The sequence below is a fragment of the Barbus barbus genome (assembly GCF_936440315.1).
Source record: "Barbus barbus genome assembly, chromosome: 9".
NCBI classification, from domain to species: Eukaryota; Metazoa; Chordata; class Actinopteri; order Cypriniformes; family Cyprinidae; genus Barbus; species Barbus barbus.
Window position 1 is genome coordinate 19,677,738 of NC_136737.1, and position 27,696 is coordinate 19,705,433.

General features: G+C 34.4%; 2 protein-coding genes across 2 annotated transcripts in view; one reads left to right on the plus strand and one right to left on the minus strand.

Moving 5' to 3' along the window:
• LOC306875306 (transmembrane protein 163b) overlaps positions 1-22,650 on the plus strand; it is a gene marked incomplete at its 5' end in the record, with an annotated part of 37,260 nt that extends 14,610 nt beyond the window's left edge. Inside the window, 6 exons of the mRNA XM_079425774.1 lie at positions 4,385-4,428; positions 4,533-4,624; positions 8,173-8,269; positions 15,027-15,138; positions 18,524-18,665; positions 21,008-22,650. Coding sequence (XP_079281900.1) covers positions 4,385-4,428; positions 4,533-4,624; positions 8,173-8,269; positions 15,027-15,138; positions 18,524-18,665; positions 21,008-21,068 — 548 coding nt within the window. The 3' untranslated portion in view covers positions 21,069-22,650. The remainder of the gene's footprint in view (positions 1-4,384; positions 4,429-4,532; positions 4,625-8,172; positions 8,270-15,026; positions 15,139-18,523; positions 18,666-21,007) is intronic.
• A 1,313-nt stretch (positions 22,651-23,963) lies between these two features.
• Positions 23,964-27,696, minus strand: part of LOC306875304 (alpha-1,6-mannosylglycoprotein 6-beta-N-acetylglucosaminyltransferase A-like) — an 86,622-nt gene continuing 82,889 nt past the window's right edge. The window contains exon 17 of the mRNA XM_079425772.1: positions 23,964-26,990. Coding sequence (XP_079281898.1) covers positions 26,792-26,990 — 199 coding nt within the window. The 3' untranslated portion in view covers positions 23,964-26,791. The remainder of the gene's footprint in view (positions 26,991-27,696) is intronic.

Below are 27,696 nucleotides of genomic sequence, written 5' to 3' on the forward strand. Positions count from 1 at the left end.
GCTCAAAAACGGCGAAAGGTTAGTGCATTGTGCACCAATAGAAATAAGAGTGGCCCTGTCGTATGTAAGAATGGCCATCTTACAAAAAGAAACCGGTGTTTATAGTTAACAATACGAAAAAATAACAAAAGAAGACAAAGTTTGGTCGGAGCAGTCGTGACGGCAGCCGATCTCACCGGCGCCATCTTAGCACAACCTGGAAGAATGGGTGTTTGTCAGGTTTTTTTTAGCTAAATAAGCATAAATGTGATCCGTAAAATACAAAAGTAAACATAAAATCAACGCTGAGATATTTTTCATTACCGCACTGAATGAGTTGCGCAACTGTTCCTGTAAATCAAACATTCATAACCTACTGGAATGTGTATGAGTTTTTTGGACCACATATGCTCAAATGCTGATTTGTAAAATATGAAAAACACAAAATCAATATTAAGATTTTTTTTACAATACTGTAAGAGTTATGCAAATTTTCTTGTATTTTATCGTAACATTCATAACCTGCAAGAATAAGTGTTTGTCAGTCTATTTGAGCTACTTATGCCCAAAGTGACTTGTAAAATACGAGAGTAAACACAAAATAAATGTTGTGATTTTTTTTCATTAGCGCACTGAGTTATGCAAATGTTCTCATATGTCTTCCCAAATCAAACATTTATAACCTACTAGAATGTGTATCAGCTTTGTTTGAGTCACATATGCTCAAATGCTGATTTGTAAAATAGGAAAAACATAAAATCAATTTACGAAAATTTACTCGTATGTTCTCGTAACATTCATAACCTGCAACAATGGGTGTTTTTCAGGTTTTTTGAGCTACATATGCTTAAAGTGACTTGTAAAATATAAAAGTAGGCACAAAATCAGTGTTGCGATATTTTTCATTACAGTGTTGTAAGAGCAAATTTTCTCATAAGTTCTGGTAAATCAAACATTCATACCCTACTGGAATGTGTATCAGCTTTTTTGAGCCACATATGCACAAAATCAGTGTTGCAATATTTTTCATTGCAGTATGAGTTACGCAAGTTTGCGTGATTGTTTCGTACACCACAGGTGAAACACAACACGAAAACAGACATAACGCAACATGAATGTGCAGAACTGTTAATGACATAAAATAAAATGTTACATGGTGATGATTTAAAGTAACTGTACTTTAAACTTAAAAAATATGACCAAATCTAGCTGTCAATAAATATTTTGCAGACTCGTATCAAAGAATATCAAAATAAGCTTGAGGTAAAAAAGGTTACCAAACCAATATTTCGGTACCATAGCTTTATGAGCGTTGATAAATTGCGCAATATTAATACAGGTGACTTGCGTAACTTGTATTGTACTGTAATGAATAATACCGCAACATTGACTTGCCAAATTTTGTATACTACAAATCGCATTTGCTCACAAAACATCCATTGTTTCCCTTTTCACCCCTATTTTCTTGTCAAATAAAGGTAAAAAAGAACGCTTTGAAAAACTTTTACAATAATTTATAATGACAATAATTCATAGTAAAATGAATAATAAACAAAATAAAAATATATAAATCACATTAAGAGACACAGCCTGGCAAATATCATCGGATGAAACAGCTTCAAGAAACTAAAAATTTGCCCTATGTAAAATATGTAAGTATACTTACATAAATTAGTTAAGTTAGCAGCAGTTATCGATAGTTTTCTTTTTTTGCACAAAATTGCCTTCTGTGATGTGCCTATGAAATTCAATGTCCTTTCAAAGCGTTCACCAATGACAGACTGAAGCTTAATTACCCACCATAATCCTTTATTCACATGATGCTTCATTGTGATTCTACAATATCCTACGGTTTTACGAGCTTCATAATTTTCATGATCGGATCTGGCCGCAGTATCAGTACTCCTTGTAGAAGCTGCTGACTTCACATATCAGCATAAATATGACTTCCTAATGAGCAGGGAATGGTTCAGCTTTCCCCAGACAAGTCTTCATAAATCCTTGCTTGTTACCCAAGATGCACTGCATGTGGGACAACTAAAACCCCTGCAGTATGTTGTAAGATTAAGATGCAGATGTTTTTCCAGAGACAAAGTGTGTGGGTTTTTTTTTTTTTTTTTTGAGTGGAAACATTTAGTGTGTCTGATGGGATTCTGTAGGACAATGAATGACTGCATGGATTATGGATGTTTTATTGACGGTCAGTGTGTTTCTTGAGTTTGGCCTCTTGAGGACTTGAAATCGGCTGGTGCAAGACATCTAAAACAGAGTGGATTTTACTAAACGGAACAGAGTTTACATTTAGAAACGGCTAAATCTTTCATCTCATGCCGCAGCAGCTCCGTTATTCATTTTTAACGGTGTTCCTGAGGAACAGAAAGAGTGTGTGATTGTGATTTCTGCCATTTGAATGTGTGTGCAAACTTTATCTCAAGACCAACACTGGTGTATTTGAGCATGATTATTGTAGTCTTCTGGCAAGGTTGAAGCTGTAACACCACCTTAATTCAGTCATTCCAACTATTGGAATATAATAAATATTGGTTCTCAATTCATGTTTACAAAAATAGAACCTAAAGAGAATATTCTTGGAATTGGTTCCCCAAAAATAACCAAAGTGGAACCATACGGTAACATTTGGGGAGCCTTCCATGTTTGCTGGGATACTGCACCACAAAATCTTTTTTAAAAACGTTCCTAAAAAGAACATTCTAAGAACATTTGGAACCATATGCTAATGTTAACATAATGTTCTGTGATTGTTTTGCTCCTCAAGAAACCTTAAGAGAAAATTCTTAGAACATTTGGAATTGGTTCCCTAAAAAGTAACCAAAACTGGACCATATACTAACATTAGCATTCTGTGTTAGCACTAAAAAAAAAATATCCTAAAAAGAGCATTCTTAGAACATTGGAATTAGTTCACAAAATGTAACCAAGCTGGAACCATATGTTAATGTTAGAGTAGCGTACATTGTAGGCTGGGATACTTCTGCATTGCAAAAAATAGAACCTAAAGAAAACATTCAGAATATTTTTCCCAAACAGCCATAATCATACACTAGCATTAGCAGAACGTTCTGTGTTTGCTAGGATACTAGAAAAACTAAAGAGAACATTTTTAGAACGTTTGGAATTGGATGCCCAAAAATAACTAAACCAGAACCACATGCTAACATTAGTGGAATGTTCTGTATTCGCTGGAATAGTTCTACACAACCAAAAAATGGAACCTTGATAGAAAATTTTGAGTTTGTTCCCCCTAAAAATATGTTTACACTATACTGTACCATGCTACACTCTACTATTCTTTACGGTACTGGAGTGTATTCTATATTGTTGTACTGTACAATCAATTGCACATGTAAACTAGATGCACAAACTGTCCTGAAATGCAGATCTGAGTACTTTGAGAGTTTAGCTGACCCTGTAGGGGAAGAAGATGGAATATCTCATCCAGTCTCAGGATAGAGGATTCAGGTGCATTAGAGGTCAATATAAGGTCGATAACTGGACACGAGCCACACTGCCGTTTGAGTAGCTCAGATCCACACCATGTGCTGACATCACAGTGTGAAGAGATGAAATCTGATCCAGGCCACTTTACTTGCTGGAAATCATTCATACACAGTTTTACAGCAGGGGAATGCATACATATATATAATGTTTAGATATATATATGAGGCAAACACTTATCAAAATCAATATTAACAATATATACTTCCTGAATGCTGGAGTGGATGGTGACTGGATACAGGCTGTGAAAAGTACATAGGAATTAAACTTCATATTAATTCATAACATTTCCAATGACATTATAACATAATGTTAAAGGAATTATTTGTTTGTCCAAATAATTAACTTTATATGTTTCATTGTAAAATTTATTTATTTTACTTTAAATGAAAAAAAAAAAAAAAAAACAACAACAAATGGACTTTTAATAGTAAAATGTATTTATTTATTAAACATTTTTAAAAGTTTAATAAACACTTCACATTAAAGTTTTACTGTGTGTATGTATTTGTTTATGGCAATGTTTTAAAAAAAACACTTCACATTTAAAGTCTGTCCATCTAAGGAAATATCTTTTGAATTTATTTATTTATTTATTGCAATATTTTGCCAAATTAAATACTTTACATTTACAGCTCTTCCAACTTATGAACTCTCATTTATGTATTTATTTATTATTTTCTAAATAAAAAAATATATATATATATATATTTTTTTAAAGGTAAACATTAAATAAAGACTATATTAAAAATTTAATATATTAAACATTTTTTACAATATATACTTCACAATAAGTTTATCCAACTAATTTAACTATTTTTTTAAACTATTAAAACATTTTAAGTTGAAATCATTTTCATTTGAAAATTTGTTCTCATTCTCTTTGCAGCTGTTTCTATAATGCGGCATAGTGCATCAGCGTTTGGGTTTGCTGTAAGTATGCGAACACTTCATATAATTAAATTGTTATTATTTCAACGTTTTTAACTTTAGCATTTTAATGCTTCGCTTTGTCATTGTTGTCCATTCATTTGCAGTTTGATGCCACTCTAGACGTCCTGTCCTCCATAATTGTGCTTTGGCGATACAGTAACGCGGCGGCCGTCCATTCAGCACACAGAGAATACATGTAAGTAAAGTGATCCTTCCTACATTCAAGCAAACGCGGCATAGTTTGTGCTCAGTGGGGATTCTGGGTAGTGTCAGTAGCCAATTAGATGTTGTTTCTGGGCAACAAGGAGAGCAGAAGGTCAGACTGATCTTTCAAGATAATAATGTTGAAATTTTGACATGATCTTCAGCTGAAGGAGAACATTAGTGGGCGTTTTGTGGTCAAACGAAATGCGCAACTAATTATTCAAACAACCCGTGGTCGTAAAAATGATCATGTTTTCAGATGTGCTGTATCTTTAAGTCAGAATTAGCATAATTTACCTCACCAGGTTAAAGCAGGTTAATGTTTCCTAAAGACCACCAGCTTTGATGGATGGAGGCCAGGCAGACAGACTCTCCTGTCCCACAGGAAGTGGCCCCACTCTGGCTTTCATGTATAAAGAGGGTCCTTAGACAGTCTCTCTCTGTGTTCGGCGTCCCTTATCGGCTGAGGGACAGAATAGAGATGGCAAAAGGGCGGGAGGGCTTTGTGAACGGAAAGAAAGAAGAGGAAGCAGAGAAAAAGAAACACAGGACAAAGGCAGAAATGTGTAGACAGTATAGACACACACATGTAATGCACCATGAAGCCGTGGGCCGCTGCCAGTCTCTGGGGGAATCTGCCGGATGTGGATCGCCGTGGAGACAGATTACATCATAAAGCAGGCTGTATTAGCAAGATGACATATCTACTGGACTGCAGGCTCATAAACAGTCAAACCGTATGAGAATAATGATGTACCATAGCATTTTTTAAAGGAAATTTGAGTGCAAAAATCTGATGCTATGTGAGATTTTGCTAGGTGGATGTTAGTTTGTGTTGAGCAATTCTATTAGAGTGGTTATGTGGTTACTAAGGTGTACTAACTGGTTGCTAGGGCGTTGCTAGGTAGATGTTGGTGTGTTTTGCATGGTTTGTAGGGTATTGCTCTAGTAGGTGGTTACTAGGGTGAAGCTATTATATGGTTTCTAGGGCATTGATACAGTAGGTCGTTGCTAAGGTGTTCTGAGTGGTAGCTAGAGAGATGCTATTATGTTCTGAGTGTTTTTTGGGCATTGCTACAGCAGGTGGTTGCTAGGGTGTTTTGAGTCGTTGCTAGGGTGATGCTATTATGTTCTGCATGGTTTTTAGGGCATTACTACACTAGGCGGTTGCTAGGGTGTTCTGAGTGTTGTTAGAGTAATGCTATTGTGTTCTGTGTGGCTTCTAGGGACTCTCTGTGTGGTTACTAAGGTGTTTTAACTGGTTGCTAGGGCGTTGTTAGGTAGATGTTACTGTGTTATGCATTGCTACAGTAGGTTGTAGCTATGGTGTTGTGAGCAGTTGCTAGGGTGATGCTATTATGTTCAGCATGGTTTTTAGGGAATTGCCAGGTGGTTCCTAGGGGTTCCTATATGGTTACTAATATTTATTCTGAGTGGTTCCTAGGTGGTTGCTAGTGTGTTCTGTATGGCATTGCTAGGCATTTGCTCTGGTTGGTTCTTAGGGAGTTTCTATGCGGTTACTAAAGTGTTCTGCGTGGTTGCTAGGGCATTGCTAGGCACATGTCAGTGCATATTTCTGCATTGTTTCTTGGGCATTGCTACGGTATTGCTGTGTCATTACTAAGGTGTTGTGAGTGGTTGCTAGGACATTGTTAGGAGGATGTTAATGTGTTCTTTGTGATTGCTAGGGCTTTGCTAGGTAGATGTCAGTGTGTTCTGTGTGAATGCTAGGGTGTTGCTAGTTGGACGTTAGTGTGTGTTCTGCATGATTTCAAGAGCATTGTTAAGTGGTTGCTAGGGCACTGCAAAGTGGCTGTTAATGTTTTCTGCAAGGTGGTTTTTAGGGCATTGCTAGGCATTTGCTAGGTTGCTCTGAGTGGTTCTATGTGGTTTCTATGCGGTTACTAAAGTTTTCTGAATGGTTTCTAGAGCGTTGCTAGGTGGTTGTTAATGTGTTTTGAGAGGTTACTAAAGTACTCTGAGTAATTGCTAGGTGGTTGTTAAGATGTTTGGGTGGTTACTAAAGTGTTCTAAGTGGTTGGTAGACCATTCCTAGGTGGTTGTTAGTGTGTTCTAATAAGTGGTTGCTAGGAAGTTTCTATGCAGTTACTAGGATGTGTTTGCTAGGACAATGCTAAGGCGATTGCTGTGGTGTTGCTATGGGGTTACTAAAGTACTCTGAGTAGTTGCTAGTGTTGCTGGGTGGTTGTTAGTGTGTTCTGAATGGTTGCTAGAACAATGTTGAGGTGTTCTAAGGTGTTTCTAGGGGGTTGCTATGCAGTTACTAGGGTGTGGTTTTTAGGACAATATTATGGTGTTGCTATGCGGTTAGTGTTCTGAGTGGTTGCTAGGGCATTGCTACGTGGTTGTTAATGTGTTCTAAGTAGTTGCTAGGACATTTCTATGCAGTTAACGAGGGGTAGCTAGGACAATGCAATGTGTCTCTATAGGGTTACTCACTAAAGTACTCTGAGTAGTTAGAATGTTGAGTGTTGCTAGGTGGCTAGTGTGTTCAGATTGCAACAAACAATATTGAGATGTTCTAAGGGGTTGATAGGAAGTTTCAATGCAGTTACTAGGTTGCATTTGCTAGGACAATGCTATGGTGTTACTAAAGTAGTGTTGCTAGGTGGATAGTGTGTTCTGAATGGTTGCTGGATCAATGTTGAGGTGTTCTAAGGGGTTGTTAGGGAGTTGCTAGATAGTTGCTTGCCCAAGTCAAAAGAGCCTAGTGTTTACCTGAAAAATAAATGCTTACCAGCATTCTTTAAAAAACACACCACAAATTAGCAGTTAACTTGCAAACAGCATGTTGGTTGTCCATCAGAACCTAAAAGAAAGCTAAATATATTTTAGCTTTCTAACAAAACGCAAGTCTGAAACGATCACAACTTGTAAGATTGTATATAGATTGAATTTTTAATGTATGTTTGTATTGATAAAAAATATTTTGAACACACTAAATATTAAATTCAGTCGATTGTCAAACCCAGCACCGAAACATCTCTCCAGCATCAGCGGGCTTCCTTCTTTGCCTGATTTAACGAGAGAAACTAGATTAAATTAATTTACATGTCTTAATTTCATTTTAATTTGATCTCTCGAGACTATAGCTGTGTGTGTGTTTGTTTGTTTGATTAATTAATTGCTAACCAAAACACAGACTTTATTAATTAATTGCTAACACAAAACACGGACTGAGCTTACAAAGCCCTTTACGATCCACGTGTGAGAAACAGAGCAGAACAGCCCTAAAATTTCACCAGATTTCACCCAACTATTCCTGCAGCAGAGTAAATAGTGGAACAGATGCTCTCGCCTATTAACCAGGCTTAATTAGACAACTACAGCCCTCACTGCCTTTATAAACGCAGGGCTTGACAGGCCTAATAAGATCAAGGTACTAAAGCAAGCAGAAGCTTCAGAGTCGTGTTTTATTAACTGACTCAGACACAGGAGGGGAATTAGACCGTGAACGCAATAAAGCATCAGTTGGATTGATGCTGTGGTTTACTCGGTGTAACTGTGTGTGTTTTCCAGAGCATGTGTCATCCTCGGGGTCGTGTTCATCTTGTCGGCCATCACTATCCTGGTCAAAGCGATCCATGACCTCGCCACAAAACTGCAACCAGAAGTGGTAAGAAAACACATAATTCTGTATCTTATTTGGTTGATTCATTTGTTCATTCACTGACTTGATTTAGTTGATTTATTCATTGCATTGGTTGACTGATTAGTTCAGTTGTTGATTAATTTGTTTGTTCGTTCACTCACTAAACAAACAAATGAATAATTGGTTGAACAAACAAACAAATCATTGGTTGGACTGGTTGGTTGATTGATTGATTGTTCCTCTGTTGATTTATTCATTCATTTGTTTGTTCATTCACTCACTCACTAACTTTTTTATTGTAGTGGTTGATTCATTAGTTTGTTTATTTATTCACTCACTAATTTATTCATTGGATTGGTTGATTGTTCCAGTGGTTGATTCATTTGTTTATTTATTTACTCACTCACTTATTTGACCGTGGTTGATTTATTCATTCCTTTGTTCGTTTAATCACTAACTGATTTATTCAGTGGATTGGTTGATTGGTTATTCCAGTGGTTGATTAATTTGTTTGTTCAATCCTTCAGTGATTTTTTTCCATTAATTTGTTTGTTTGTTCAGTTACTCATTCACTGATTTATTCATTGGATTGGTTGTTCCAGTGGCTGATTTATTTGTTTTTTTCCCCCCCTGTTAATTCACTCTCTGATTTATTCATTGCATTTGCTGACTGATTGTTCAACTGATTCACTCACTCACTGATTTATTCATTGTAGCGGTTGATTCATTTGTTTGTTTGTATGGGTACTCACTTAGTGATTCATTCATACGATTAGTTGACTGGTTGATTCATTCATTTGTTCATTCGATCACAGATTTATCCATTAATTCATCAGATTAGTTTACTGATTCACTGATTGATTGTCGCGATCAACTGTTATTTTGTTTTCTAAGCAGATTCTGTAATTTTCTAATTATATTTATGTTAATTTGCTCTAAGCGTACATACTTTGAAATCGTATTTCCCAGCTGGATTTTTATTGACTGTAAACTCCATTCAAGAGAGTCTCTCAGGTGAAGGACGCCACACGCAAACACAACACTCCATCTTTTCATGTCGCCGGTTGTGTGAGTTTTCCCTCGGCTGGAACTAAGGGCGCCTGCAAAACAGCAGAAGTGTAAAGCTGAATGAACATGACGAAGAGGAGGTGTGAAGTCACGGACGAGATTAGAATAGTCTGATATCACTGTTACCAGGCAACATGAAGAGGGGAAATAGTTTCCCCTAAACCACTTACCCCTCCACTATCACTCACTCTCTCTCTCAATCTAGCTCTCCATCCGTCTTCCTGTGATGAAATAAGACACCGAAAGCCTTGGTCTGGTACTGCCTTGGTGGTCTAAAAACTCCATTGCTACTGTACATTCTTTAAAGGGAAGGAAATAACCCTTTTTTTCCAATCAAGAACCAACCAAACAAAGCACATTGTGAACTTTGTTTACGAGTCTTACTACTAGATTTAAAACTAGTTCACACACATAATAATAGAAAAAAAATATATATAATGACCTAAGATATAAGATACAAGAGAGTTTCTACGATGAGAACAAAAAACATTCTACGATTGCCTAAAAATAAAAAAGTTTCTATGATGAGATAGCGAAAGCAAACAAAAATTAAGATGTATGAACGATGACATAACACAAACTGAAAAACATTCTACAATGACCTAAAATTTAAAAAACAAATCTACGATGACATGACAAAATCTAAAAAACATTCTATGATGACCTAAAAACTAAAAAAAGTTTCTACAAAGACCTAAAATTAAAAAGGTTTCTACAATAACAAAAACAAGCAAAACAATTCTACAATGACCTAAAATTAAAAACAAAATTGAAACGAAAACTAAAAAATATTCTAATATGACATTAAAACAAACAAAAAAAAATATACGATGACATAACGAAAACTAAAAAAAGTTCTATGACATACAATTTTGAAGAAAGTATACAATGCCATAAGGAAACCTAAAAAACATTCTATGATGACTTTAAGACATAAAATATTTTCTACAGTGACATAACAAAAATAAAAAAGCTTCTATGATGACAGTGACAACTAGAAAAGTTTATAAGATGATGTCAGTTTCTACAATGACATAAAAATAACTTTCTACAATGATAGAAATAAAAAGTCTATGATATAACAAGAACTAAAAAATGTTCTATGATGACAACTAAAGTTTGCACAACAATATAACGAGAACTAAAAAAGGTTCTATTATGACATAATGGGAAATAAAGGTTCTCTTATAGAATTATGTGAACTTAAAAATTCATGGGAACTTAAAGGGGTCATGAACTGCCTTTGTTTATTATTTTGTACTGTTCTCTGAGGTCCACTTATAATGTTAAGATTTTTACATCAAAAACAAGCTATTTTCTGTCCTGTTTTTAACCCCCCTCATCAGAACGCTCTGTTTGAATAGACGTGGCAGATTGTAGACTAGGAAATAAACGCCCACTGCTATGATTGACTAACATTTGTGTATGTTTGACAGCCTACATTCCTTACAGATGGATGCTGCTGTGATTTAGGTCAAAAAGGCATATATAACAATACATATCAAACAATCTGTAAGAAGAGACAAAGCAATAGGGTTGATGCAATAAAAACAGTTACTCACACTTGTGTTGCGACATTACCATTACTGTTGGATCCAATACAGTCAGCACATCAATCCTGAAAATCCTGCGTCTAATTGAACGGTAAAATGAAGTGAACAAAGGACTGAGTTCTTACTGACATGGTCTGGATCTTCATTATAAATAAGGCAGCTGCTATTTGCAGTGTAAATAGCAATAGAGGCTATTAACACTTAGTGAAAATAGCATATTTTCTTAGCGATAGCGGTTATTTTCACTAAGTGCAAGTAGCAAAGGATTCTATTTACACCAAGTGAATATAGCAGTATTTTTTAGCGATATGCTATTTACACTAAGTGCAAATAACTATAGATTCTATTTACACTATGTTAAAATAGCAGGATTTTCTGGTATTTATACTGCTTGTTGCAAATAGTGGCAATTATCTGCACTTCAGTATACATTATTAAACAGTATGCAATAATAACGCATTGAGTGAATTAATTGAGTGAAATTCAAATTATTAAATGGATGCCACCTTATTGGTACAATAAAGTCCTCCCTACACCTAGCCTAACCCTTCCTGATACTTTATTTTCAATTTTTTGTTCATTTCCTTAATTTTTATTGAAAATAAAAGCCTTTACCATGTGATATGAGATTTGAAAAGGGAGAAAAAAAAGTTTGGCAAAAGGCGGGTTTGAACCCGGGTCGATCGTGTCAAAAAGACCACAGCACACACTTTACTATCTGCACTACTGGAACTGAAGATTCATAGCCATTTGTTATAATGTTGACTAGCCCAATCACATGTTGGTGGGTGGAGTTAGTGTAAATAGCCTCTGCCAATAAGGCAGACCATTTGCACTAAGTGTAAATAGACACTCCGTAAAAATAAAGTTTATTCACTCTTTCCTAACACTGGGATCAAAAGGAAGGCAATGCAAACATTGTTTTCCCACAACTTGACACAACTTCCCACAACTTGGCTGACTGCCTTCAATATAAGCTGTTTTTAGACTAACGAGAAAGTTTTGAATTCTCAAACTTACAGGAAGTTTTTATTTTGCAATGACCTTTTATTTGTCAAAAGATCAAGGTAATTTTGGTTTCTCAGTTCATGACCTCTTTAAGAAGGTTCTATTGTGATAAAAAGTCATTAGACTGTAAAACTTTTGAAACCTTTATTTGGGTATAATAGAGAAGATGATAACCAGATGAGAGATACAGAAGAAAAGGAGGAGAGCGAGCGAGAGAGAGAGAGAGAGAGAGAGAGAGAGAGAGAGAGAGAGAGAGAGAGAGAGAGAGAGAGTCAGTGCTGATGTTTTAATCAGGACTCTGGCTTCTCTCTGGAGGATTCCTGTTCCTGTCTCAGCGTGTAAAGCTGGGTTTTGGTGCATACAAGCGCCGCCTAAAAATAGATCCAATATTTCTCCCTCCCTTCATCTGCTGCTGATGTCAGAAACGCTTCCCCCCTTCTTTTCTCTCACTTCTTTTTTTCTCACATTCTCTCTCTCATGCTCTTTTGTTCTCTAATGAAATGTTAATAGGCTGTTCTGAACAAAGTGTTTGAAATGGACTGCCCCCTTTCGCAACCCCATGCGTGCGTTTCTGAGAAAGCTCGACTGCTTTTCTGGTGCTATAAAATCAATACGACAGCCCTCCGCTGAATACCTGTAATAGTCCCATTTGTGCCATTTGCACTTCCTGTCATAAACCTACTAGATTAAAACAAAATCAGTTAAGTAAGCGACCAACTGACACAAACACACAACCCTAAATAATGATGTTTACGTAATTTTATGGTCCTGTGGTCGAAACTACAATAATAAAAGACAAACAACCGTTAAAATTATAATAGCGAACTGCTACCAATTCCCTGTCTGAGAAGAGATGGATGATCAGAGATGTTTCCGAGAGAGACGTTGTGGGGTGTTTGTGTGCAGGCAGACAGCATTTGTGATAAATGCAAGGGCATGAGGTTGTTTTTAACTCTCCAGGGAGGGTTAGAGTTGTTCGACACTGTCCACGAGAAACAAACCTCATTGTTTTCTACTTTCTTCACCTGCCTGACATCAATATTGATGAGCTTCTCTCACCAGAAGATCCATCATAGCGTTTTATGTGGTGGAAACAGATGATGCATTGACTGACCAATTGTGTGTGTGTGTGTTTGTGTTGGACATTATGTTTGATGGTGGGAACTTTGCAGCGTTTTCACGTCTGCAAGGCCAGCGCGCAATTTTAATGATTTTGCTTGGGCTGAGAAGGCATCTTGCAACTCTATTCATCATTTTTTTGCATCCTTTCATTGTCTCTTTCACCTCTGCGCTCCTTATTTCCATTCATATTGCTTTCTTTTTAACATATCCATAGACACTTCTTGTACTAGATTTGCCGTATGCATACTATACTTATTTACATGTGTGGAATACACAGATTTGGAGTTGTTCGGAATACTAGCAGACTATTTACTGTATAGCATGCAGCATATACTGTTTACTAAAATATGTATTATGCAGCAACATACAATATTACTCAATAGTATACTACATCATCAAAAGACCTCATTACTCCAGCAAGTGTGTAGTATGAAATTATTACATGCACAGGATCTCTCTAAACGCACTTGTAAAATGACTGCAATGAGGTCATGTGAAAATGTAGTCTGCTACTGATTGATTATTGCATACTGCATACTGTTTTTAGAAATAGGAAACAGTATAGTAGTATTCTATTCTGAACATAGCCTAACTTTGTCTGTCTTTAAAATATTAGCTATCTACTGTACATACTGCACATACTGAAATATAATGTATTATGCAGAAATAGATGCTTCAAAAATTAGTATGCTTCACAGTTGTCAAAAAAACTTTTTATTGTGCATGTTTACTTCAGCAAGTGTTAAGTATGCACATTTTTGCATACAAGGAAACTAACTTAATGAGGTCATGTGACAATTAAGTACGCTACTGTTTAATGTTGCACACTATCTTTTTTATTAATAGGAAAGAGTACAATAGTTTTGTAGTACTTTTTTGCATGCATAGAACAAATCGACAACAATTAAGTATGCTATTGTTTGAAGTGTTTACTGTTGCATACTGAAACTATCAGTATGCTGGTATTTCTTTCTGAATATAGCCCATCACTTTGGCTATGTTTGGAATACTAGCATGCTACTAATTGCATAAAGCACAGTATGTACTATATAATGAATGTATTATGCAGCGTTTCAAACAAACGTATGAGTCATGATTGTCAAAAATTCCATTACTGTGCATGTTTATTTCAGCAAGTGTGCAGTATGCTAATTTTTGTATGCATACGTGGAAACATGCACTTAATGATGAGGTCATATGGCAACAATTTAGTATGCTATTCATTAAAATGCTTGTGCTGCATTCTGAATACCGTTTTTGAATAGGAAGCAGTATGCTAGTATTCTATTCTGAGCATACTTTGATTGTCTAGAATGCTAGCATACTACTTACTGCATACTCCACACTATATGTATACTGAAACTCAATGGATGACGCAGCGATATAAATTTCAGTAGTTTGTCAAAAAACATTATTGTGCATGTTTACGTCAGCAAGTGTGTAGTATGCGTTTTATGCATAAAATAATGAAACTATTTAGTGTTCTACTGTTTCAAACTATTATTGTGTAGTACACTAATATGCCATTACACTTACAGTACATACTACATACTAAATTCTGCATACTAGACTATATTTATGAAGTGCTTCAAACAACAGTACGTTACATTATCATCAGAACACATCGAAACATTAACTTCAGCAAGTGCACAGCATACTATATACTGCAGAAATAGTAAGAGTAGTATGCTAGTATTGTATTTAAAATACAACTTGACTAATTTTTTCAAAATAGACATTTTCACACAAAATTGAATGCAAAAATACTATATTAAACACACTGTAATGAGGTTTGTGACAACTGTGTTGCATACTACTAGTTGAAATGTTTGCAGTTGCCTATTTACAAATAATACACAGTATACAGTATATATCTCAGAGTTTGTTATTCTATACACTCTCTTGACGTCCTTTACAGTGTGTCATCATTAGTATGGATTGCTGTTTAATAAAACAGTGCAGTTGACCAACCGTAATGAATGTCACGTCATGCTTAGTATGATAATGTCTCTCTCTTTCTCTTCCTTCAGGATGACTTCCTGTACAGCGTCTCAGTTATCAGCGGGATTGTGTGCGCTATTCTGTCCATCTTTAAATTCATGCTGGGGAAAGTCCTCACCAGCAGAGCCCTCATCACCGATGGTACGTTTCCCCGGAAACCCACCGGGTTACCGTGGTGATAGCCATCCTGATTTATTATTCACAGTGCCGTCGCAATGTGTCTGGTCTTATTTCACCTTAGCTCCTCCCTTTTTGACTTCCCACCCGCTGGAAGCAGCAGAATTCCACACGTGAACTATTTAATAAACCATTTCCATCGAATCCCAAAAATAACACTATTTTCAAAACAGTAACACTTAAGATGTCCTAAGTTTGTTACAAAAATAAATGCACCTACTATCATCCCAATTTGTTTCCTTTCTGTAAAATGTGAGATGTTTTTTTTTCTATAGATTGAAAGACGGAAAGATAGTCAAGCTCCAAAGTGACAACAAATGTTTTTTATGACTTCAGATGACTTAAAATACAACTCAAAAATAGAAGAGGCTACTTTTAGGATGGTTTAATGGCGTTTTCATTTGTTAATTTGAAAGAAACTTAAATAGAAAACTGAAAAAGAAAATGCAACAGATGAGTAGCTAGACGGATGAGCAGATGGAGGGCCAGAGAAGGACATATATAGAGACAGATATGCACAGATGGATACGCGTGCACACGCACAGTTAAAATTAAATCACGTGGCTTATTGAGAAGAGGTGTGCTAGAGCTTTTCTAACTGACCAAACTTGTGATTTTTGTAATCTAAAACACACTGAAAATAAATAAATAAATAAATTAGTGCTGTCAAACGATTAATACAAAATAAAATGATTAATTCCAAAATAAAAGTTTGTTTACATAATATATGTGTGTACTGTATATATTTATTATTTATACATAAATACACACACATGCATGTATATATTTAAGAAAAATATGTTATGCTAATATTAAATATTTGTATATTATATGGTTTATATAAATATATAATATATGCTGTATGTGTGTGTCTTTATATATACATAATAAATATACACAGTACACCTAAATATATTATGTAAGCAAAAAACTTTTATTTTGGATGTGATTAATCGTCATTAATCTTTTGACAGCACTAAAATAAATAAATAATAAAGTGGTGTAAGATTAACTTGGGAAATTTACAAGCAATTTCAGATTGAGAATTGTTTCAAATAACTACAAGTAGAATTTAATAGGAAATCCGTTTATGAAATCATGTTTAAATTAGTAAGTTTAGCTAAACGGTTAAAACGTTTAGCTAAAAACACTTAATCTTTAAATTTAGTTTAGCTAAAATATATATTTCTGATCTCTCATGTTTTATCATTTTGTTTAATTAGTAAGTTTTAGTTAAGTTTGATTAAAAATATATACACAGTATATTTTATATCTTATTTAGCTAAAAATTTAAATAGTTGAGCTAATGTATCAGTAAGTTTAGCTAAAAAGACATTATCTGCATCCCAAATGACGCACTATACACTATGTACTTATGCACTATGTACTCAACCATGTAGTGTATGAATTTTATAAGGTTATTTTTATAAGGAGTCGGACAGCCCCGCCCCCTTCGCATCGTAATTAAAGTTGCGACAGTTGATTGCATGAAGTGTCCAACATTCCATATTTGTTTTTCGGTTATTTAAGTGCATCATCCAGGTATTTAAAGCGCACTTTTTCCTTTTGGAATTTTCAGTGAACACAGTACTTGCACTATTTATACTAAAAAAACGTCATAGAATAGGGCATAAGTACGGATAAGTACGGGTTTGCGTCGCACCTATTTTTTTCAAATCTTAAGTTCAATTAATACATTTAGCTAAAAAATTAAGCTATTATTCGCCTAAACTTTTTAACTAGCAATTCTGTGTGGAAATTGTTTCAAATAACTACAAAGAAATGGCAAATAGAATTAATGTTGTCAATGTAATTTTGAGGTAGAAAACTGAACAATTTTCTTGTAAGCTAAAACATACTCCAATAATATTTTATTCACACACTTAAGTGTACACACTTAAACCTTAAATGTTGCAAACAGTTCTAAGTATTTCGACATGTTTAACTGGAAGTCATGAATGTCTTTTACACACGGTCTGACAGTAATTGCTGTGTACACCGAGCGTTTCAGTAGCACAAACACACACCTATTGTCAATGAGCCAATCGCACACGAGCTAAACCATGTGTGAAACTCACCAGCTGTCCAAACATCTACTGCTGCTGCTGCAGCTAATAACACGCAATTACTGATCTTCTCAAAACACGATTTATCTGTAAAGATAAAGAAACAGTTTTATGTCTTTAAAAAGTTAAAGATTATCTTAAAAATAAAAAATTTTATGTTTCATTTTTAATTAATAAATTTAGCTAAAAAAAATTTGATGTGTTTTTAAGTTGTAAGTTTAGCAAAAAAGTGAAAATGTTTAGCTTTTTTGCTGTTTTAGGTTTAATTAGTAAGTTTAGTTAAAAAATGTATTACTTTTAGCTAAAAAGAACATGTTTGATGCCTTTAATTAGCAAGCTTAGTTTAGTAACTAAAATAGAAATTTTTGATGTCTCATGTTTAGTAAGTTTAACTAAAAATGTTAAAGTGTTGAGCTAATATAGTGCATTTTTGATGTCTAATGTTTAATTAGTAAGTTTAGCCAAAACATGTTAAGCTAAAAAACCTTTTTGATGCCTTGTTTTGTCTTTTTTGATGTCTCGTGTTTAGTAAGTTTAACTATAAAAATGTTAAAAAGTTGAGCTAAAAAAGAACATTTTTGTTGTCTTCTCTAATTAATGTGTTTCGGTTAACTAAACCATATATTTTTGATGTCTCATGTTTAGTAAGTTTAGCTAAAAAGTTTAAAATATTGAGCTAATAAAGAGCGTTTTTTATGTCTTGTGTAATTAGTATTTAGCTAAATTAAGTTAGGCTAAAACATTTTTGATGCCTTGTTTAATTAGTAAATTTAATTTAAAAATATTGTAAATAATATTTTTGATGGCTCATGTTCAGTAAGTTTAGCTAAAAATTAAAAAAGCGAAAACAGAGCATTTTATATTGTATGTTAAATTAATAAGTTTTAGATAAAATGTTCAAATGTTTTTAATGTCTTTGTTAATTACCAAGTTTAGTGAAAAGTTTATAGTTTTAAGTATAATTTTGATGTTTCTTTTTTTCCCTATTTTTTTTTTTCAAGTTTCATGTTTAATTAGTAAGCTTAGCTAAAATGTTTTCGTTTTTTTCAAGTAAAAAGAGAATGTTTTTGATGCCCCATGTTTAATTGGCAAATTCAGCTCCAAGAAAAAAACTAAATTCTGTTATCATAAAAATGCTTTTATAATAATTGAATCATCCCCATGTCATTCCAAACACGTCTGACTTTCTTTTTTTTCTGTGCAACACAAAAGTAGACATTTAGCAGAATGTTCACGCTGCTCTTTCCGATGTTTTTTACATTTATGTAATTACTCATTTGCAGGTTTTAACTCTCTAGTCGGTGCCGTCATGGGATTCTCCATCCTCATCAGCGCCGAGGTGTTCAAACACGAACCTAAAGTCTGGTACCTGGATGGGAGTATCGGGGTTCTGATTGGACTCATCATTCTCGCATACGGAGTCAAGTAAGAGTACAAAACCTAAAAACTAGTCGACAACAACAAACCAAATAAAATCTCATTCAAAATATTAGCAAAAACTGTAATGGTACTAAAATAACACTGACTTAAATAACGTTTTTGCAAAGTACCGTGTTTATTGGAGGTCTTAGCGTAGCACAAAGCTGTTTAACAAACAGTCGTTTAATAACGCCGTACACTCGAGGGATTTCAGGCGTGACTCTGTTTGTCTTTGGTGCAGCTGTAAATATGCTGGAGGCTTTAGCTAAAGCTTCTGAAAGGGATGCTAATGTAGTTTGTTGGTTAAATAGCACATGATGCGCGCTAATATAATTTCAAGTAATTACTATAATATCATTAGCCTAGAGACTGTAATTAACATTCAACTCATTGTAATGGAAATGAAGACGTAACATGCACATAAGGCAAAGATTGTATGCAAAGCTCATCGTCATCTGGCAGATTTCCCACTGCTAATCGAACGCTGAATGACTTGTTGACAGAACTGAAGCTGAAATATAAATCTATAACCTCTAAACTCCACCGGCTGCGTCTCTTTCCCAAAAGCACACAAGCAGAGGTCGTTTAGTTTGAAGTGACAGGTCTCGTCCTTCAGTGATTAGGACATTCAGAGCTGCACATGCTGAGTTCAGCCTTGTCATTGTTTCATACTAAGCCAAGAAATACACAGTTTCATGTTTTATAGTTACTGTAACTACAATAATTAGGCCTAAATGTAAGATTCATGTGTTTGAATTGAATATAGAATGTACTTCCATTTGGATTACTCAGTTTTAATATAAACAAACTAATAAACTGTCATAAAATAACCATATCAGATTTCTGTTAACTGAATGCATTTTAAATACAGAATAACCAGGTTTCTATATTTATCATCAATAAATACAATGTTTAAATCTCATACTTTTATATATTGCTTCTACATCTTGCCATTTTTAACTGAATAAATGTCTCTAAAAAAATGATTTAAATAAAATCAAATAAGTGTAAACATTTATAAATTATACCATGATTTTTGATTTCTGAGTGCAGAAATATTACTTGTTTGATCTGCAAATATGTATTACATTAAGTTTTTTATAGTTTATCTTAAACCGTATAATCCAAATGAATGGAAATTTTAGATGCAATAATAGTGCCTTCCAAAACATGAAAGCTACCCATACCGTATGCACCCCCATACCATCAGAGATGCTGGCTTTTGAACTGAATGCTGATAACACGCCGGAAGGTCTCCCTCCTCTTTAGCCTGGAGGACACGGCGTCCGTGATTTCCAACAAGAATATCAAATTTGGACTCGTCTGACCATAGAGGACTTTTTTCCACAAACAGTTCATTTTAAATGAACCTTGGCCCACAGGACATGACGGCGCTTCTGGACCATGTTCACATATGGCTTCCTTTATGCATGATAGAGCTTTAGTTGGCATCTACAGATGGCATGGCAGATTGTGTTTACTGACAATGGTTTCTGGAAGTATTCCTGGGCCCATTTAATAAAGTCAATGACAGAATCATGCCGATGAGTGATGCAGTGTCGTCTGAGGGCCCGAAGACCACAGGCATCCAACAAAGGTCTTTGGCCTTGTCCCTTATGCACAGAGATTTCTCCAGTTTCTCTGAATCTTTTGATGATGTTATGCACTGAAGATGATGAGATTTGCAAAGCCGTTGCAATTTGACTTTGAGGAACATTGTTTTTAAAGTATTCCACAATCTTTTTACGTACTCTTTCACAGATTGGAGAGCCTCTGCCCATCTTTATTTCTGAGAGACTCTGCCTCTCCAAGAAATCCCTTTTATAGCTAATCATGTTACAGACCTGATGTCAATTAACTTAATTAGTTGCTAGATTCTCCCAGCTGAATCTTTTCAAAAATTTCTTGCTTTTTCAGCCCAAAATTTCTTGCTTTTTCAGATTTCTCTGTTTAAACAGTTGTTATGTTATCTATGTTCTATTGTGGATAAAATATCGGCTCATGTGATTTGTGAAAGTCTTTTAGTTTTCATTTTATTCAAATTTAAAAAACGTCCCAACATTTCCGGAATTCGGGTTGTATAATAATACTGCAAATTTAAGAGATATTAAAATTGCGTTTTTGTAGAAAATTAAAATAGCTAAAGTTTTTTTTCAAGTAAAAAAATTTTTAGATAAAGCAACTTTGTTAAAACTACCTTTTTTATTGTTAAATCATGCCATCTCATTGTCTACCTTAACTTTAACTTATTTAACCATAATATTATATTAATATAGCGACATATGCACTATTTTTTTTCTTGCGTCATTTTTTTCTTACACTTTTCTTTCTTTCTCTTTCTCCATCAGGTTGTTAAAAGACATGGTGCCCCGCGTCAGGCAGACAAGACAATATGAGCGCTTCGAGTAGCGATTCTGATTCTGGACAACTCAACACACACAGATATATCCTGTGGAGATTCTCCTGAGAGGAAAACAACACAACACACACACTTTACCTGCCTCAGGGCAAACACAGCCACAAACACCCCCTGTAAATATGGATCTGAAAGGGAAAACTGAGAATTAAATATATAAAATATGTATTATCTTATCGTTTGAGATGGAAATGAGTGAAGATAAATTTCAGAATGTGTATCATGCGATATTGAAAACCCAGATTCATCGCATTGAGTAATATTATGGGTATCCATAATGGGTGAGAGACATTTTTAGGTATGATTTGTGCAGGTTATTACAAATATAAATGTCCAGGTTAGGAGGGAAGAGATTTGTCATGTAAACTCAACACAGATTGTCATTTCTGTCTAGTTTGTTTAAATTAAGTTCCTATTTATTTTAGTAGTTCTATAGTAAAAAACATTTGTTGCATCTGTGAAAACCTGTAAAATCTTTACACGAAAAATGAAGAAAGAGACTAAATTTACACAAATCACATACAATTTCAAATGTGCTCATTTTTGAAATTTCAATAAAATTCCACAGTGGAAAAGCCAAATATATGATATAGAATCAAGTATAGATCACTCTGAAAGTGTAAAAATTTACGTCATGCCAAAATAATTTTGCTAAAATGTCAAATTAATAATTTGAATTGGTGCTGAAACTACATTTTGTAGACGAGTTGTTTTCTTAAAGAGGACATTGTTGAAATTTTAATTAGTTTTGTTTTTCCTTGTTAAAACATGCCATCGAATCATCTACACTTTAAAGTATATTATTCAACAAACAGGGCATTTTCATATCTAATACTATTGTAACATCCTCAAAACATAACACGTGATGAAACTTTCAGTACTTAAAGAGCACTAGTCCAAGTCTACAAATCAATTGCTATCATTAAACCGCTTCATTTGCTAGACCTAAATAATGTAATTATGTAATTTAATATTTCGCACTCCATTGAAATAGTAAAGCTCTGTGAAGTTCATTTGTTTTAGCTTGATCCAGCCTTGCGTAGAGCTTTTGGTGAAACTTGTACTTATTAAATGGCACTCGCACAGTAACAAAGCCTTAAAACTTGACCCTTCATGATGTGAAGTTACATGTTCTTAAGTATTAGACTGTTGTAATATTTGCCATGAAATTTGGCTGTTTAAACGTGTATATGGGAAAAGACGAGTTTCTGAGCATTTTATGTAGCAAATATATCGTTGCTCCGTGGAGCAGTTGGACGTAACGGTGACGTTACAGCCAGTCCAATCGCGTACGTGCTATTCAGTGGCAGTTTGTAGTGCGATTGTCGGTGAAAAGCAACATTTGTGCTTTTGGAGAGGTGTATGACTAATGCTGTATTTTTTCAGATGTGTGGTCGAATTCAACGCTCTGTTCTTAATTGACATGTTAAATACCTTGAGCCCTTGTTAGAGGCATTAGACACAAGCACACGCCCCTGCAAATGGGACTTTCGTTTGCAGTTAAAAAAAAAACAAAACATGTAGACGTGTGCATAGGACTTAAGATTAGCTCACCCAAAAATCTAAATTTGCTGAGCATTTACTCACCCTCAGGCCATTCAAGATGTAGTTTGTTTCTTCATCAGAACAGATTTGGAGAAATTTCATCAATTGCTCACCAGTGGATCTTCTGCAGTGAATGGGTGCCGTCAGAATGAGAGTCCAAACAGCTGATAAAAACATCATAGTAATCCACAAGTAATCAACACCACTCCAGTCCATCAATTAAGTGAAAAGCTGTGCATTTAAGAAGCAATCAACAGGTAAAGAGAACTCATTCTGCTATGTGTGTGTGCACTGTCTGAGAGTTTCTGAGCCATCATAGAGCATGGGAGTATTGAAGGGAGTTATTTTTGACATTTTATAGGCCTTGAACAGTTACATACAAACTTGTATGTGTCAAAATGCCCGTCTTTGCAAATATCCTCGTAAACACAGTAATTTAGGTCTTAAGTGAAAGCAAACATCTGAGAAACATGTGTAACAGTATATTGTCTCCAGGCAGCTCTTAAAGTGACAGCAGTCAAATATTCCTGCTGTCAATCATTCAGTTGTTCTACAGTAGTTTTTGTCGTATTTCTTTTAATTAGTTTTTTATTCTTATTTAATTGCTTAATGTTTACATATTCAGTGAGCTTGAGTTATTTTTATTTATTTACACTAGTAGTTTGTGATATTGACACTAGTGAGAAATATGAAATTTCTATATTATCAATTTTTATATCATAAAGAAAAAAATATATATATCGTTACGGTCATATAAAATCCATAATCCATAATAATGAAAAGGTCCATGTCCTGTTGTTGCTTCACATTAAAATCCACCAAAATATTTGTTTAAAACTGTTTTGATTGGTAAACGGTGTTTGATCTTACAAACACGCAGATTTTTTGCTTCACAAGATGTTAATTGATGGAATGGAGTGGTGTGCATTACTTGTTAATTATGATGATGCTTTTATCAGCTGTTTGGACTCTCAGTCTGACGGCACCCATTCACCGCAATGGATCCTTTGATGAGCAAGTGATGTAATGCTAAATTTCTACAAATCTGTTCTGATGCAGAAACATACTCATCTACATCTTGGATGGCCTGAGGGTGAGTAAATATTCAGCAAATTTTCATTTTTAGGTGAACTATTCCTTTAAAACTGAGGTCGGAAAATAAGATCGGGGCTATTATTTGGTTAAAGCTATTATTTAGTTTAAAACTGAATTTGCACCATTGTTCGAAGAACAAATGCTGACAAAAGCCGATGTAAATCCACGTCGGGTTGAATATCATAAGATACATGAATGTATATATACAACTGTTGCTGTGGAGTACACATGTATATTTACACAGAAATGTCTGTTGTCACAGAAAAATGTTTATTTGAAAAATAAAGATATATCCTACTGATTCCTCAAAATTACTGAAAAACAAACTGTCCTGTTTTCTTTTTTCCATGAATGTCTTAAAATGCATAATAATGAATGTAAATCACCCCCAAAACAAAAGAACAACTTCGAAACAAACCCATCGAGTTGATCAGTTTACAAATGATGTGTGAATGCATTTCAGTTTCAAACAAAACAGAAGCAATTATTATAAACAGCAGCGTAAACCAGAACATCGTTAACATATTGGTTCCATTCATAATTTGGGTTTCGTTCCAAATTATTTACAATATATGAGCAGTAGTTACTAGGAAAGAATTACTGGCCATGATTTTTTTTATTCTACTAATCTAATATTTTCAATAAAAGTTTGACAGTCGTTATTATAAATAGCTACAGCTAAGCCGTACGAACACAAACACCTTCGAAACGGTGGCATCCTTCATACAGTAAACCAAAAGTAACGACTTTAGTCATCTAGACATTAGTTTGATTGTGTGATTTTGCATGTCAACAACCACCAAATGTTTGGCACGACTATTTCGCGCTAAATGCCGAGCGACTATTTCAGCTGTTAAAACTACTATTTCAGCTTTTAGCTAGCTAGCATTTCACTTCCAGCGCTTGCGATTTCGTAAAGGAAAACAAACCAGACAGTTCTAGTAACCATCAGAAGGCACATCATGAAACAAGATGAAACAATAGCTTGGCTGAAGACCTTCGTTTTACATACAAACATACAGATCTTGACAAAGCGGAAACTATCGCATAATTTAGAGTGGAAAACTAGAAGAGACCCATCTATATTTACAAATGTGCAAATGTGTACAGAAATCATACACTGGATAAAAACATCAAATGAGGTTTTAGCGGGCTTTTAAAATTAAACCGTGTTCGTAATGTTTGTCCAGAGTATTGACAATGAAGGAAATTATGATATGTTATGCTGTACTATTTTTATAATATTTCACAGCTAAAATTTCACGTTTTATGTATTTTCTTATTTGTAAATTAAACTACATTTTGTAATCAAGTATTCAGTTATTTTTACGCTATTAAAGGATTTCTAATTTTTTTATTAAAGAGATCAAATTCTGTCATCATTTACTAAACCTCTAGTTGATCAAAACCTGTATGAGCTTCTTTCTTTTGTTGAACACAAAGAAGATATTTCGAAGAATGTTGATAACCAAACTGTTGACGGGAGCCACTGACTTCCATAGTATGAAAAAAAAAAAAATAAAAATACTCAAATGTTTGGTTACTAAAATTCTTCAAAATATTCAGAAACGCATCATTTGTTTCTGAGGATAACAAAGGATGCAATTTTTTTTAATTTTTTCAGACAGTACTCTGGACAAGCATGTGCACTTATACTTAAATTAGTCTGATAAATAACATTTCCCTCTATAAAGAATTTTCTCTTCTATAAATAGTCACATAAAAATCAACAGGTAGAGATCTGTATACAAAATAAATTAAAAAACAAACTTTAAAACAATTGTACAGTGTCATAATATCTGGTGTCAAATTTTCGCTATAGTGCATTTTCATTCCAAAACACAAGTAACTAATAATTTTGACGTTTTTCGATAATAGGCAGGCAAATTCAAGAAAATAAAAACGAAACAAAAACCAAGGCCAATTTGTGATTTTAACACAAAATATAAAAAGAAAAAGTATTTTAGCCTAGTACTGTACACTTTTGTTTTTATACAGATATACCTTTCTTTTTTTATACAAATAAAGATAAACTTTTACAGAAATATCTGTGATCGGACTGGCATTTACCTTATCCACATATAGAGCATCTGAACCCGTGATACAATGTTAATTCGGGTAAACACGGCCACTTTTGCCAATTAACGAAACAGCAAAATGTGTCCCAATTTAGCTGAATTCAGTCTACTAGTTTAACGGTTAGTTGGTTTGCGTTCTAGTTCATACTGGCTGGTTTGTGACGCGTGTATTTCACTAAAACATCACACCTGGCAGTTGACTGGTGCAGTACTGCGATATTTAACGTGGATCGTGACCAACACAGAAAATTCCCAGTGTTAGCATGTGCTGTTATTAAAGTGTCGGAAATAAACTACCATGCAGAATAAAGTGGACCGCTTGTTTACGTTTCAGCGCCTGTTATTTACACGTGAACGCGTCATTTCACAAAAGTCTAATTTCAGTGTAAAAGCAGGGAATTGTCTTCGTAAAGTTTGTTTCCCCAACAACAAGCGCTCTCGCACACACAAATAAACACACACTCTGTAAGTCTGAGTCTTCAATATGGTCAAAGATGCTTTTCAGAGTCAGTCGTCAGACTTGGTCCAATGATAAAAGTCACCTACAGAGAGAGAAGAAAAATTGGACGACGAAAAAAAACAAACAAACAGTAGAATGAAGAACTATGGAAATAAATGTCACTACAGTGTTTCCTCCACACCAGCAGGGGGCAGTGTGCAGTTCTGATTCCCTGGAATCCGCTTCAAGTATGTCAGCCTGAATCTAGTTCAATTTCACACAAAAACAAAAAATCCAGCAAAATAAATCATTTTCTTCTCTTTCCATCTTTCTGTGTCTTTTTTTCGTCCTTCTGCCGCACTCCAGCTTTTTTGTTTCATTTTTTCGTGAGTTTATGGGAATAAAACAAGAGTTGGATTACTCTGAATTCTTTAATCGCATCACCGCATGTTACAACACTGGCACTGTCTGCATTGCACTATATAACAGTCCAGTCCTGTCCAGTACGGCAGCAGATGAACCGCCAGGTTGTTCGTATGGAGTTGCCGAAGTGCGCGTGTTATAAGCAGTCCTTGCACAGTGCCACCTGTCCTTTCATGTAGTCTCTGCAGGGACAGATGCGCGTGAGGGACTGATGGGCCCCGGCGCAGCTGAACAGCAGCAGGTCCGACTGGAACACGCAATGCCGTGTCGATTCGCTGAAGGCGGGGACGACGATATCGCTGGCAGACTCCACCGTCTTACACTCCACACCATACCTGCAGTGAAGAAACCAGAGACCATGCTTGAGGACATGACAGGAGATCAGTAAGACAGTAAATACAGAACCATGGCAGTACCATGCTTTTTTAAAGACAGGTACCATTGTAATATCATGATAATTCAGACACGTAGCAAGATAGTAATAATAAAAATTATGGAAAATGACATTTATTTAAATAATATGTAAGCATTACTATAAAATATACATTAATATATTAAACAATTATATATGAGATTTAAAAACTGCATATGAAAAAATAAAGGAAATCTTAAAATATAAACATTATTAGATCATGCATATTTAACTTTTTCTATTTAAATATTACAATCATTATGCTAATAATATTTATTTAAATATTAAATCACTGTAATTTATAAAATATATTAATATATTAATTTGTGTAAGGAAAATAACTGAATATATATCTAAAATAATATTTGTAATTCAATTTGAATATATATCTTTTAATTTAAGGAAAATTAAAAAATAATGTCAAATTATGCACTTAAGTAATATTTATAATGAAATACGACAAATATGATGAAATAATAAAACGTATATTTATATATTAAGCATTAAAATGTATATTTAAAATATAAAAAGTTATATTTTTCTTAATTTATGGAAAATAACATCAAACTATTCATCAAATATGTAATATTCATAATTAAATATTAAAATATGTATAATTATAAAATACA